A 12,636-nucleotide genomic window follows, 5' to 3' on the forward strand; every position below is an offset into this window, starting at 1 on the left:
GAAGTAACTGTATCAGAATTGTTAGACTTCTCCAAAGAGAGAGAGAATTTGCTTCCTGTGCCTTAGCTATACCCTGTAAGCATTAAGTGCTAAAAAAACCCCAAAATACTCCAATATTTTTCAGCCTATATTAGTTTTTTCATACAGCATTAGCAGTAAATATAAAGAGCGTCACAAGATGTTCAGGTCAGCGTGACATATCAACATCATAGGAGGTTTTATTTATGCCCTGGCAGTGGTTTAGGAGACATGGCCTTGGAGGTGTTCAGAGCACAGTTGCCAGGGACATTTCCTGAGAAAGACCATGGAATTGAGCTGGAAGGGAAGAAAAGGAAACAAGAAGGGAGATGTTTGCAGGGTTTAAATGAAGGAGCTCCTTACACCGAAGTGCAGGTCTCAGTGCCATGCATACTTTAACATCCTGTTTTACTTTGGAAAGGAAGTTTTTCATGTAAGATGATCTTACTGACATTGGAAAGGAAAGGAAAGGGTTTTTACAGTCCCACCCCCTCCCAGTCACTGCTGCCATGTGGGAGGATGCTGTTCAACTCCCGATGGGCACAGACTGGGCTTTGGTGGAAATGGAATGCGGTCAGATAACATACAGATGCTTTATCATAATGACCACCACAGCAGTGAGCTTGAGCTGTTCCCCTTGGTTTGCAGAGCCTTTCAACCGACCGGCTTCCTTCAGCGGTCTCACTGCAGTGGGTAGTAACGCCTTCGGGGGACTCGGGAACCCAACAGTCAGTGAGTAACCTCTTTGTTTATGAATTGTTCTTTGCTGTGTAATTCAGGATATTGAATGACAGTGACTATTTGCTGTCTTTTTTTACCAGTTGCTTAGACTGCATACCACTAAGAGCTGGGAATTTGAAAAGCCACCTTTTTTGTCTAAATAATAGCATTTTTTAGTCATTAGTAAATCATTTTCTATTAGTTATTTAATAGTTTGGGTTCACTGTTGTGCTAAATGTCACCATTATATTGCTCAGTATAAAAAAAGAAAAGAATATAGAACTTCTGAATCAGAGGAGTTTGAGTTTCTCAGGGTTTGTTGCATGTTTAGACATCATTACTGTGCACGGTATCCCTGGTTGTGGAGAGGAACAGGGTTTTTTTTTTTCCCTTTCTCACCAGTAATCCAGGACATGTGCCTGGAAAAGATCACTAACCTGCATTTATTTGTCCAGGATCATCAACATTTCTCTAGATTTGGCCAGTCACAAAAGATCATCCTTTTAAAAATCACTCTCTCCATACCTCAAATGTGGCATGATTTTGGTCACATTTTACTTTGGTTCAGGATTAAATGTAACAAGTTCCATTATTTATAGTCTGTATAGTGGTCATTTCCTGATGTCTCCAAAATAATTTGGAATAAGGATCATTGTCACTTTTATCTTACTAGCCACCCCTTGTCAATTTTATCCACAGCATTTCCCTTTCCAATTAAAACAGCTGTCAGATGCCTGCCCATTTTTAGGAATGAGACCCTCTAATGAATCTCTGTTAATTTCCTTTCCTTTTCCAGCTCCCAATAATATGTATTCATTTTAACTCTGAGTGCTGTAAAAGTTGTTTTGGTAAGTACCTTCACTAGAGCATACCTTTTTCTTAAACCTTTTTGTTTTCCACTTCACCATTTCAGCACCCAACTCAATGTTCGGCCACAAGGATGGCCCCAGTATGCAGAGCTTTAGCAACCCTCACGAGCCCTGGAACCGACTGCACCGAACTCCTCCTTCGTTCCCGACCCCTCCGCCCTGGCTGAAGCCAGGAGAGCTGGAGCGCAGTTCATCTGCTGCAGCTCATGACAGAGATAGAGATGTAGATAAACGAGACTCATCTGTTAGTAAAGATGACAAAGAAAGGTACGAAAGAACACTTCCAAGAATTGTCTAGTTCAAAGCTTGGGGCTCTGTTCCGCTTTTAACCCTTCCCAGCCTGGCACATCGTTAAACCAGAGCTTCAGTCCAGGGACTCCTGGGGAGCTGCCGCCATCGCTGCCTGCAACGCAAGGAAGATGCAGCTTCCTCACCCGGGTGTTCCTGCTGTACCTGCTTCTCTTCTCACTTGCATCGCCCTTAATCAGGACCTTTGCTGGGACAGAGTTCAGGCACTGTCAAGTGAGAATAGAATCAGACCCACATACTTGGTTACCTTGTGGGTCACGTTGTTGTAGGTCTTTGGAAGGCTTAACGTGTAGATAGGTGCCTGACAGGATGAGAAAAAGAGATACAAAGTCCATCAGATGCGTATCTGCACCCTTGACTACCTAAATCACTTCATAAATCAGACCTCCTCTGCCAAACAAATAACCCTGCCTCCCTCCTCAAAAATGGATGGACCAGAGGGACCACTGGTAAAGTGGTAAGATTCTAACACTGTAAAATGCTCTGGGAACGTCCTGGTGCAATAGCACAGTAAGTTCCAGTGCATGCAGTTCATGAAATCAACCTTAATTCCCCTAAAAAAGGCCACACACACATATGCACTGCTGCTACACACCTTCAAGCACAGTTCTTAGTGTTTAACGTGGACTTGCACACTAACATGTCCAGGCTGGGAAGGGTTAATGAAAAGTACAACCTGGTCATATTTTTTTTGTCAGGACTGTTCCCATTATAGAGTTAACTCAGTAACAATTCCTCTTAACATTTAAGTACCAAATTATAAGAATTTGCCATTCAGCAAGTGTCATGCCTTCCTTGAAAAATGTAGAGAGGCTGATTTCAGCTTTTTCAGTTGTGGCTTAATGGCTTTCCTGTTAAGTTTGCACATGACTACATAATGGCTATCTGTTTCTAATTTTTTAACATAAAAGAATATTTAGGAGATGTGCTTTTCTGACTTCTCTGTCACTAACCCAAATCTAGGCATTAGTAGCCTTTTCTAAAAGAAGTTATGTTAACATTAGATATTCTAAAAATAAGATGTAGAGCTTTTCTATGTTGCTGTGAAATGTGAAGAGCAAGTCAAACTACAGATCTTTTCACCTACATTTTCCATTGGGAATATTTTCTGTTTGGTAGCATAGCTTCATTATTTTCATGTCTGGTGGTAATGCTTCAAAATAACTTGCTGTTACAAATTGGGGATTCTGTCCTGCAAAATGCTTAAGCATGTGAGTAACTTTACTGGCTTGAATGGCAAAGCATTTTAGTTACTAATGCTATGGGGAGTTTTAAGAAATACGTGATTATTTCAGTTACTGTTTTGTTGTTTTCTTATGAAGTGTTCCTGCTGAAGAAAATCCCTTTCAGAAATACATTCCTTGCAAGCTGCTTTGGCATTGCCTGAAGTCCATATCATAGCTCAGAACATACCTACTTTCAATAATTTGAGAGCTTAAAAGTAAACATCACTCATACGTCATACTTCTGCACAATTCTGGCACCAGTTTAGTGCAATAAGGTTTTTGCTGATTTCCTGTTGGTGTGCATCCCTGTGTGTGGTTTGGAAGAGTTCTACTTTGCAGCATGCTCACACTGTTACCTGCACACGAGATTCCCTTCCCAGAGACGTGCTCCCCATGTAGCGTCTGGAGTAGTTTGTGAGCCTCTCAGACCTGTTCTCTTACCTTCCATGGCACCCGGAAGGGTGAGGATGTAGCCCTGCTCTCTAGTTGAGGTGCCAATCTCAGCTAATTAAGCTAATTTGCCCAAACAGGTAGAACTGGGAATCATGCCCAGAGGTGCAGTTTCATCTCATCCTGTCAAGGGTGTAACTTCATTGGCCTCCAGATGGGCCATCTAGCCAGAAGCATCCATCTGTATTTCTTCTTTTATCCGTGGGAAGGCACCTCAGAGGTATCTCTTAGCTGGGCTTTTCCCCCTCTAAGACAAGTGTTGGAGTGGGGTGCAGTGAATCACTGGGCACTCTTCTTGGATAAGCTGTGGCCAGTGTCATGCAGCCCCCTCCCAGTTAGACTGGGATAAGGGAAACCCCTCAACTTCTCCTAGGTGCAGAGCTGGCTGGGGAGTTACACCGCAGTGTCCTGATATAGTACCCACTTTCTCCTGGGTCCTCCTTTGCAGTTGTGGAGGGTTTTTTGGGGCTTGTTTTACAGACCCCATTACTCCATCCCAGTGTTAAAAAAGAAAATTGGTAAAAACAGCTGAATCCTGAAATCCTGACAAACAGAGTTTGTTGCTTCTCAGGTATTTGGTTTAGAAGATGTCACTGAGCAGTTCCATTCTAGTAATGACATCTAAGTGCATGTAATCCTAGAGCATTAAAAAATCCCAGGAATCTATTGATCGCTTCATCAGCATAAACGAGGCAAAGTACTCAGCACAAGTTACTCAGTACCTTTCAGTGTAGCATAAAGCCTCAGAACATCCCTTACATAAGTATGTTCATTGAAGTTAATTTATGAACATGATCTTAAATTTCTTTGTGGAGACAGGGGCTCAGAGCTGTTCCCATATTATTAACCTAAGGAGCCCTTGACAGGTCTGAGGATAAAAAATGATTCCCCCTCTGACCACTGGACTAGATGCAGTTTACTTTAAGTGAGCTGGATAATCGATAGCCTCTTGAGGTGATACACTACTGTAATTGAATAGGATGAAATCAAAAAAGGAATGTGTTACTTAGGCTGCACATATATTTTTCTCCAGTTATAGAAAATGCCTGTTACTGTCACCACATTTTATACATTATTTTAAATACATCAATTAGATATAAAATGAACTAAATATCAGCAAAAGGAGTCCTAGTGAAGTAAAACCATTAATGGTGCCCTCTGAACTACTCCCAGGAGCAAAAGAAATTAAGGACTGGTTGCTGCAGGGAAGGGGAAGGAAAAGGAAAGTGGAATGGAAGGGAAAAGAAGGAAAGTCAGTGCTTTCCCAGCAAAGTAAAAGGATTGAGCCTGCATGTTGAGAAGCCTTCATTGGAGTGTCTTGACTTGGTCTCTGTGGCTAGGGTTTTATCCCGGTCACATTCTGGACTCTCTGACATCTCAGACATGGCCCACAAAATGACAGTTACAACAATTCAGTCTAGACACAGCAGAAAAAGGATCTGGTAAGGTCAGAATAATGAGTTTCCTTTTGAAAGATACTTTTTCTGCAGTTACTGCAATTTCACCATCCGAAAGTACCTACAGGTAGAAATCTTGTGCAGTTCAGCTCAGCAAGTAGTAGGTAGCAGAAACTGTATAGATGAAGGAGAAAATGTCCAGTTCGGAGTTTCAACCTTCTGACCTCATCTGAGTGTGTTCAGGTCACGCAGAGACATGGCGTGGTTTCACCCTGCAGCAGCTAAAACCACCACCACACAGTCAGCCTCTGCCTCCTCAGTGACATGATTGTCATCCTAAATCCCAACTCAGCACTAACCAGCTGCTGGGAAGAAAATTAACTCTATCCCAGACGAAACCAGGACAGGGTCTTGCTGCTTATCCCTTCCTTTTGCCTTTAACAGCACAATGCCCACCCCACATGAAACAGAATTTCCATGCTCAGCAAACAGCATGAATATTCAGCAAACACTGAATATCCGGAGCCATCTTTATGAGAAGACTCCAACTCAGAGACCAGCTGAAATCAGGAGGGGTTAAATCATTGGAACTGAGGAATTAGATTTACCTTAGGAATTTGATTCATGTTAAATAGGAAAGCTTTCCACTTGGTGTTGCCTGTAACATCTCTTGGTCTACACTGCCTTCAGAAAATAGTTGGTACAGGATCCATTCATGTATGTTAAGTAGGGTTTTGTCTGCTGCTAAGCAATCATACTCTCATCTTTTGTGCAAGAGAAATAGGTCTGAAGGGTGGAATGAATTCACAATCTTTTAGACTTACTGGCATTGGTAGGGAGATGCATTGGCCCTGGCCCTGCTCCGCTTGCTCTACTCTAGAAACAGGAAAGGGTTGGTAATGGGAAGAGCAGCTTACTCCCAGGAGATGAAGTTTTCAGCACAGATGGGCGTATAGGGCAGGCTTGATCTCTGCTGAGGAAGTCAACACACATCTATGTTTGACAGCCTCCTGTGTTAAAACACCTGCAACAAGGCTGATTGCACGCTTAGAGGAGTGCCTGTTTGCTCAGAGAGGTGGATTGTCTCTTTCACTGTGGGTATCTTAAGAGGGTTTTGGTTTCAATTTTAAGACATAAATTGAATTGTGAGAAGTAAATTGAAAAGCCAGAAGATTGCAGAAAATAGAAATAAGAAATTAGTAATGCACATAGGCTTAGAATTTTTCTTAAGAATCAGTTGAACAAAATGTCATCTATTTTCCCAAACGTATTCTTAATAGAAGCAGCAGGTAAAATACTATTGGCCATGGAATTTGGATTTAACTGCCTCACTTTTTGGGGATTAAATTAGTATGGTTTTGGTTTTCTCTCTTTGCAAGCAGTTAGGGCCATTGGCTTAGAAATAAGTGTACTAGAGCAGATTCGCTTGGCAGCCTTCTAGGGACCTCAGTGCTTGCAATCCTTATCGGATCATTCACAAAGCAGCTTCGGGGATCTTCTCCTGGGTCGAGATAACAGAATAGGCCTAGTTCTAGGGATGTTCTTCTGGTGTTTGGGGTGTGCAGAAGGAATGGTGCATTTAATAGTGCATGTTACTAGCTTTCTGCAAAGCAATCAGTATAAAATCAGACTTCCTAGATGCTTTGTTCTGTTTGCAGAGTTTCTCATGCCTTCACTTTTACACTTCTCTTTCTTCTAGGGAGAGCATTGAGAAAAGACACTCCAGCCATCCTTCGCCAGCACCTATCCATCCAGTAAACTCCCTCGGACATAATCGCAGCTCAAATGAGCAGATCAGGAGCCATCTGAATCCCGAGGTTCGAGAAAAAGAGAAACCCAAAGAACGAGAGAGGGATCACTCCGAATCTCGGAAGGAAATTAATGTTGAAGAGCACAAGGTGAAGGACAACTATATTTCGGAGAAAGAAGGCCTGAGCCATGAAAGCCGGGTGGTGGAAGAGTCTAAGCAGATGTCCAGGGTTCCTTCACCCTATGCTAGGCCCCCTGTTGTGGAGAGCACTAGGCCTAATAGTACTTCAAACCGTGAGGCAGAGAGGAAGAATGAGCCGGCGTACGATAATCCGAAGAAAAGCAGTGAAGTCAAAGTGAAGGAGGAACGAAAGGAAGACCATGATGTTCAGCCTGAGGGACCTCAGACTCATAGGTCGTCTGATCAGCCACCACCTATATCTACATCTAACGTCCATCCAAGTCCTTTAGTGTCTATGCCCATGACTGTAGGTGTAACTGGTATACATCACATGAACAGCATCAGTGGCCTGGATAGGACTCGCATGATGACCCCTTTTATGGGAATTAGCCCAATTCCTGGTGGAGAACGTTTCCCCTATCCTTCTTTCCACTGGGATCCAATGAGAGATCCCTTAAGAGATCCTTACAGAGAGCTAGATATTCATCGGAGAGACCCCCTGGGCAGAGACTTCTTGCTAAGAAATGACCCCCTTCATCGTCTTTCAACACCAAGATTATATGAAGCAGACAGGTCATTCAGGGATCGGGAACCTCACGATTACAATCACCACCACCATCACCACCACCCTCTCTCTGTTGACCCTCGACGTGAGCATGAGAGGGGAAACCACTTGGATGATAGGGAGCGGTTGCACATGCTCAGAGAGGACTACGAACATGCACGCCTGCACTCAGTTCACCCTGCCGCCTTGGATGGGCACCTGCCTCACCCAAGCCTAATCACGCCAGGACTTCCTAGCATGCACTACCCCAGAGTCAGTCCCCCAACGGGACACCAAAATGGCATCCTCAATAAAACTCCCCCCACAGCAGCTCTCAGTGCCCCTCCACCTCTTATTTCTACTCTGGGACCTCGGCCTGGGTCTCCCAGAAGGACTACTCCTCTGTCAACAGAGATGAGAGAGAGGCCTCCTTCTCACACCCTCAAGGACATTGAAGCTCGATAAGCAGAGTGAGAGTAAATGAGAACCAGAGAAAGAGGGACAGAACATTGTAAATGAACACAATAAAAAGACCTTCTTACTAGTCATTGATACAGACTGGGGACGTGACCCACTGTACAATATGTATAGACCTGAGTGCAAAGATTTTGAAATGGTTTTTTTGTATATTATATGTTGAAATTTTCCAGATCTTTTAGCCAAGTCCATATGTTCCTCGTGTCTCCTACTCTTATTTTATTTCTAGTTTAAAAAATTCAAAATTTGAACTGAAGAACAAGACGTTAATCAGAATGATTTGACCAGAGACAAACCACCACCAGTGTCAACCATACAAAGCTCTTTAAGACCACAAGTGAAGACAATTGTAGATATTTATGTAAAAAGATTGCTTCATGGGTTAATGGTTCATATATGCAAAAAGGGTAAGATGAAAGCTTTACTTTGTACAAATGTAAATAGATAAAATTAAGTAACATAATACATTAATACTTCTTAAACTGTGCTATTTGCAAACTTAATATTGATCAACACAGTCTGCTTATGCTGTGTTACATATATTGTTATAGACAGCTAAACCCCTTCAACTATGCAATGAATTTTAAGGCTTTTCACAAAAGCCTTTATAACTCAAAGGAGCCTTTTCAACACACAACATAATTAAAGTCATATTTTCCCTGAACAAGCTCATCTATGATAGAAACTTGTTTCTTTTGCTTGTCTTGATGAAGAAACAGCCCATTAGAACTGTAGCTTTCTGTCTGAACCCCCGCATCGAGATGCTGATGTTGCTGTAGCTCATGTATTCCTTAGGATGCGCCAGGGGTAGCGGTCTGTAATCACTGATACTGTAGTCACGACAGATTGGTTTTTCAGTCTCATTAATCTGGGTTGAACAGAGTAATAATCAAATGCTGGATATTTTCCAGAACTTTTGTCACTTAACTTGGTAAATTTATTTTTGGAAGAACATCTGCTTACAGCCATTCATGTCTGGTTTTATTGCCAGTGTGTCATTTTTCTCTGTATACACACTGCTTTTTCTTTTTTTTTAAGTGATTTTTAGTTACACTGAAACAAATCCTACAGGAAAGCTAATACTTTTCTAAATGATGGATATGTTTTCACAGTTTAATTAATGAACTCCAATGCAGATTTCATAATGCAATTTCTTGTATTTCAGTTGGTAATAAAGTCTGTGAATAGTTAACAGGTCAACCTTGTTGTTCCCTATGCTATGGAAGTCATGAAATACCATGAAGAACATGATCCTTTTTAAAAATATGCATCAATCTTCTGAAATCTGTCTTTTCATACCACACTTTTTTATAATGCGTTAAGTTTCTTGTCTAAATATTTGGAGAGAATATGACTTTATCAGAGAGAATTCAATATCTTGTCTACTGGACTGTAAAATATATGTATGAAATAAAACTAGTTCCATTGGTCTTCTAGTGTATTAAAGTGCTATCTGAAGTTGTTACCCTGTTTTGGCAAAAAAAAAAAAAAAAAGGAAAAAAGTTAACTAAAGACAGTTGTTTCTAATGATCAGAGATCTATTTTAGTAGTCAACTGAAGGTTTAGTTGTGAGCTTCAGATTTTGTGAACTCCAGATGTTGTGCAGTGGGTTTTTCATTTTGGTTTGGTTTGGGTTTGGTTTGGGTTTTTTGGTTTTTTTTTTTTGGTTCTGTTTTTTTTTTTTTAAGAACAAGAGGAAAAATACAAAAAAAAAAAAACCCCAACCCTGAAGAATATGTACACTGGAACCGTAGTGGTAGCTTTCAGTATTGTAAAGAGATTGTTATATACAAACCTTTTTGCTGTTTATCCTGTATGTAATAAAGTCCTTTCTAGATCCTATGTGAAAAGAAAAGTGAAGCGGCTCTCAATCTTCAGCATGTTTCCTCATCAGCGAAGACTTGTGTAATGTAAATTGTGCCATGTTATTAAAAAATGTGAACTAAACTGCTAGGTGCTTCTTTGTGTGGAGTACCCCATCACTGCTATGGGGAAGAAACGCTTTTTCCCAAGAATGGGGTTTTGTTCTGAAGAAATAGCTGTTACAAATGGAAGGGAGATGGCAAGCTTTTATAAGCCACCTAATTAAAATCATTGTAGTAGTCATGGGGAAAAAAAGGAACAAAAAGGAGACCAGATCCTTGGCTTGTCCAGATTCTTTAAAATACAGTAAGACTCAGCTCTTAGTTAACTGAGCAGTTGCTGTTTCAGCATAGCCCCATACCTCAGGACCTGGCTGGATGCACACCCTGCTGTGAATTTGGGCAGTTCCACACCAGCCAGCAGAGTTTTGCCAGTTCTCATCAGTTGTTACTATGAACAGTTTGCATCTAAATATGTCCAAGTTATTGCAGATTGTTTGGTTCTTTGTAGTACAGCTTTCATGGTGTCCTTTTCTGGGGGGAAAAGAAAAAAAAAAAAGCAGCTCCTCATGATCTCCAGGAGGGTTTACTAGTTTGGGTTTGTTTTGGTATTTTTTTAGATGCTTGTTGCAAACATTTCAAAACCACTATCCAAGTTACTCTGGCAGAGGTACTTGGTGACACTGAAATTTGCTTTCTTAAGCAAGACATAGGAAATCTTTTTTCTCCCTAAGTAACTGCCAGTTGTTTTGGTAAGCAATTAAATGCCACCTACTCCTGTGGTTTTGTTTCTCTCTTCAGCCCTGTAGTACTTCTATATGTATTCTACTCCTTCTCCCATGTTTATCTGGTGAAAGTGAAATCTCCCTGATTTTCAACCATGTAACTAAGAGAAAAGAATCGCCCCCTGTCTTTAAAAATCCTATTTTGTGTAAAACGTGCTGAATGTTCAATAGTAGCACAATGGGCAAAAAGAGCTCTTTTTTTCTCTTTTCTGCAAGGAAACCATTGCTCAGTCTTCTGGATGCACATCATTTTAAAAACATCCAAGTTCCTGAAGAAAACCAGTTACAGATGACTGTAGAAAGATGAAAACTATCGGAGCAAGCCTGCATAGGTACAGCATGAGGGGGTCTAGTGAGAGCATCGCCTTCAGGCTCATCTCGGAGCACTCCAGGAGGAGTCCTAGCACCTTTGTCAGTTCTTCAGGGGCATGAAATGTGGCATCTGATGGTAAAGTCCTCCCAGGTGCTGAGCATATCCTTGCCAATGATCCCTAATTCCCAATTAAGCTTATGATCCCTCATTCCCAGAGCCCCAGAAAGCATGGAGGCATTTCATTCCCTTAGAACTCAATACAATTTAAGTGGCTTTATGCCTTTGAGGAGCTGGATGTCACAAGAGTGGTGATGTTCAAAGGAATATGCTTGAAAGGTATAGTAAGACGAAACAAGATGGTTTTTTCAAATGCTTTTAAACTATTTCAGATACATTCACTGCTTTTCAGATGTTTGATTCAGGGACATTAACTTGCAGGTGTAGACAATCTCATCTTTTTAGCAGGATTTTCTGTTCAAGATGTTCATTTCAAATCTTCTATCTTTGAATCACTAGTATTTAAGAAATGAAGTTGACCATGCTAAATACCACCTCTAGGAATGATACGAATCAGAAATGTGGATGATGGGAAAGCCTGTGCTACTTTGCTTACAACACCCAGGACCTTTGATTTATGTTTTAAAGGTCCGACCTTCCCACACTCCAACTAGTTTTGTACTTTCAGCTTCTTATCACTAGTTGAGATACCAGCTAAAGCAGTGTATAGGAAATGATTCGTTGAAAGCAGCCATAGCATTTGTTTCCCAATATAATGTTCAGGCTGTGTTGAGCTTTGTCCCTTCTTTTTTAACCTCCTATACTGTCATCTTTTTCATTCCTTACTGAATACCTCGCTCTAGCATGGTTTTCTGGATTTAATGCTTACTGATACTCTCCTGCCTTTTTGCCACTCATGCTCTTTCATGGGATAGAATACCTCTACCTATTATATGTAGCAATAAACACTGCAAGCAATGTTTTCCAAGAGCTACAGACACAGTATTTTTGTTCCTTTTTATCTTTTCCTGGATGAGCTCAGAAAAACGTGTAGTCCTTGCTGGACTGGAAGATAGGCAAGTGGAGGTTGGGGAGGATTTTTCTGAAAGTAATTTCATTTACTGTGGCTGTGCCTTGTTAAGTATTTAGCATGGTTCTTGGTAATTTGCACTCTAACTACTGCTTCACATGTGCAGGTGACCTCTGCTGAAAGCAAGCTACCTGGGGCACTGGAACAAGGTAACAGACTGTTGACTCTATTCCATTTACAAAGGAGCTACGTGGCTTACTGCTTTTGTTTCTTTCAAGAAAGAAGAGCAAGCTGTGGTTCAGTGAGCAAACACAGGGCTTTGTTACCCCCACAGTGACTCGGTTAAGTCTCATCTGGATAATAAACCAACTTGCCGCTTGGGACTCCAGCTGCCATCACTGGAGGCATACTCATCCATAGTTTCAGAAGGCGACTTGGAGCAGGAGCCCAAATTCAGTGGTCTGAATTGCCTTTTGAAGGTGACCGTTAGCTCCAGATGGAGACTAGCCTCTAAGTTAGCTGGTTCAGAGAAACATGTGCAAATGAGTGGTGGCATTACCTCTCGCTGGTTGATTTTACAGCCTCATCAGCTCTGCCTTCATTCCTTTCCACTGTGAAGTACCACTCCTAGCCATTCTTTAGGTGAAGCTCTTTGGGACACAGTCTGTCTCTTACTACGTGATTGCACTGCACTGTGCTTGATGCTCTG

General features: G+C 41.5%; 1 protein-coding gene across 2 annotated transcripts in view; it reads left to right on the forward strand.

Moving 5' to 3' along the window:
• The window catches only part of AUTS2 (activator of transcription and developmental regulator AUTS2), a gene marked incomplete at its 5' end in the record, with an annotated part of 774,150 nt that extends 766,194 nt beyond the window's left edge, over positions 1 to 7,956 (forward strand). For both annotated transcript variants that reach the window (XM_084273147.1, XM_084273148.1), the window contains 3 exons: positions 667 to 750; positions 1,652 to 1,874; positions 6,689 to 7,956. In XM_084273147.1, the coding sequence (XP_084129273.1) occupies positions 667 to 750; positions 1,652 to 1,874; positions 6,689 to 7,928 (1,547 nt within the window). In that variant the 3' untranslated portion in view covers positions 7,929 to 7,956. The remainder of the gene's footprint in view (positions 1 to 666; positions 751 to 1,651; positions 1,875 to 6,688) is intronic.
• Between the last annotated feature and the right edge of the window lie 4,680 nt (positions 7,957 to 12,636).

This window comes from Gallinula chloropus (genome assembly GCF_964237585.1).
Source record: "Gallinula chloropus genome assembly, chromosome: 19".
Lineage (NCBI taxonomy): Eukaryota > Metazoa > Chordata > Aves > Gruiformes > Rallidae > Gallinula > Gallinula chloropus.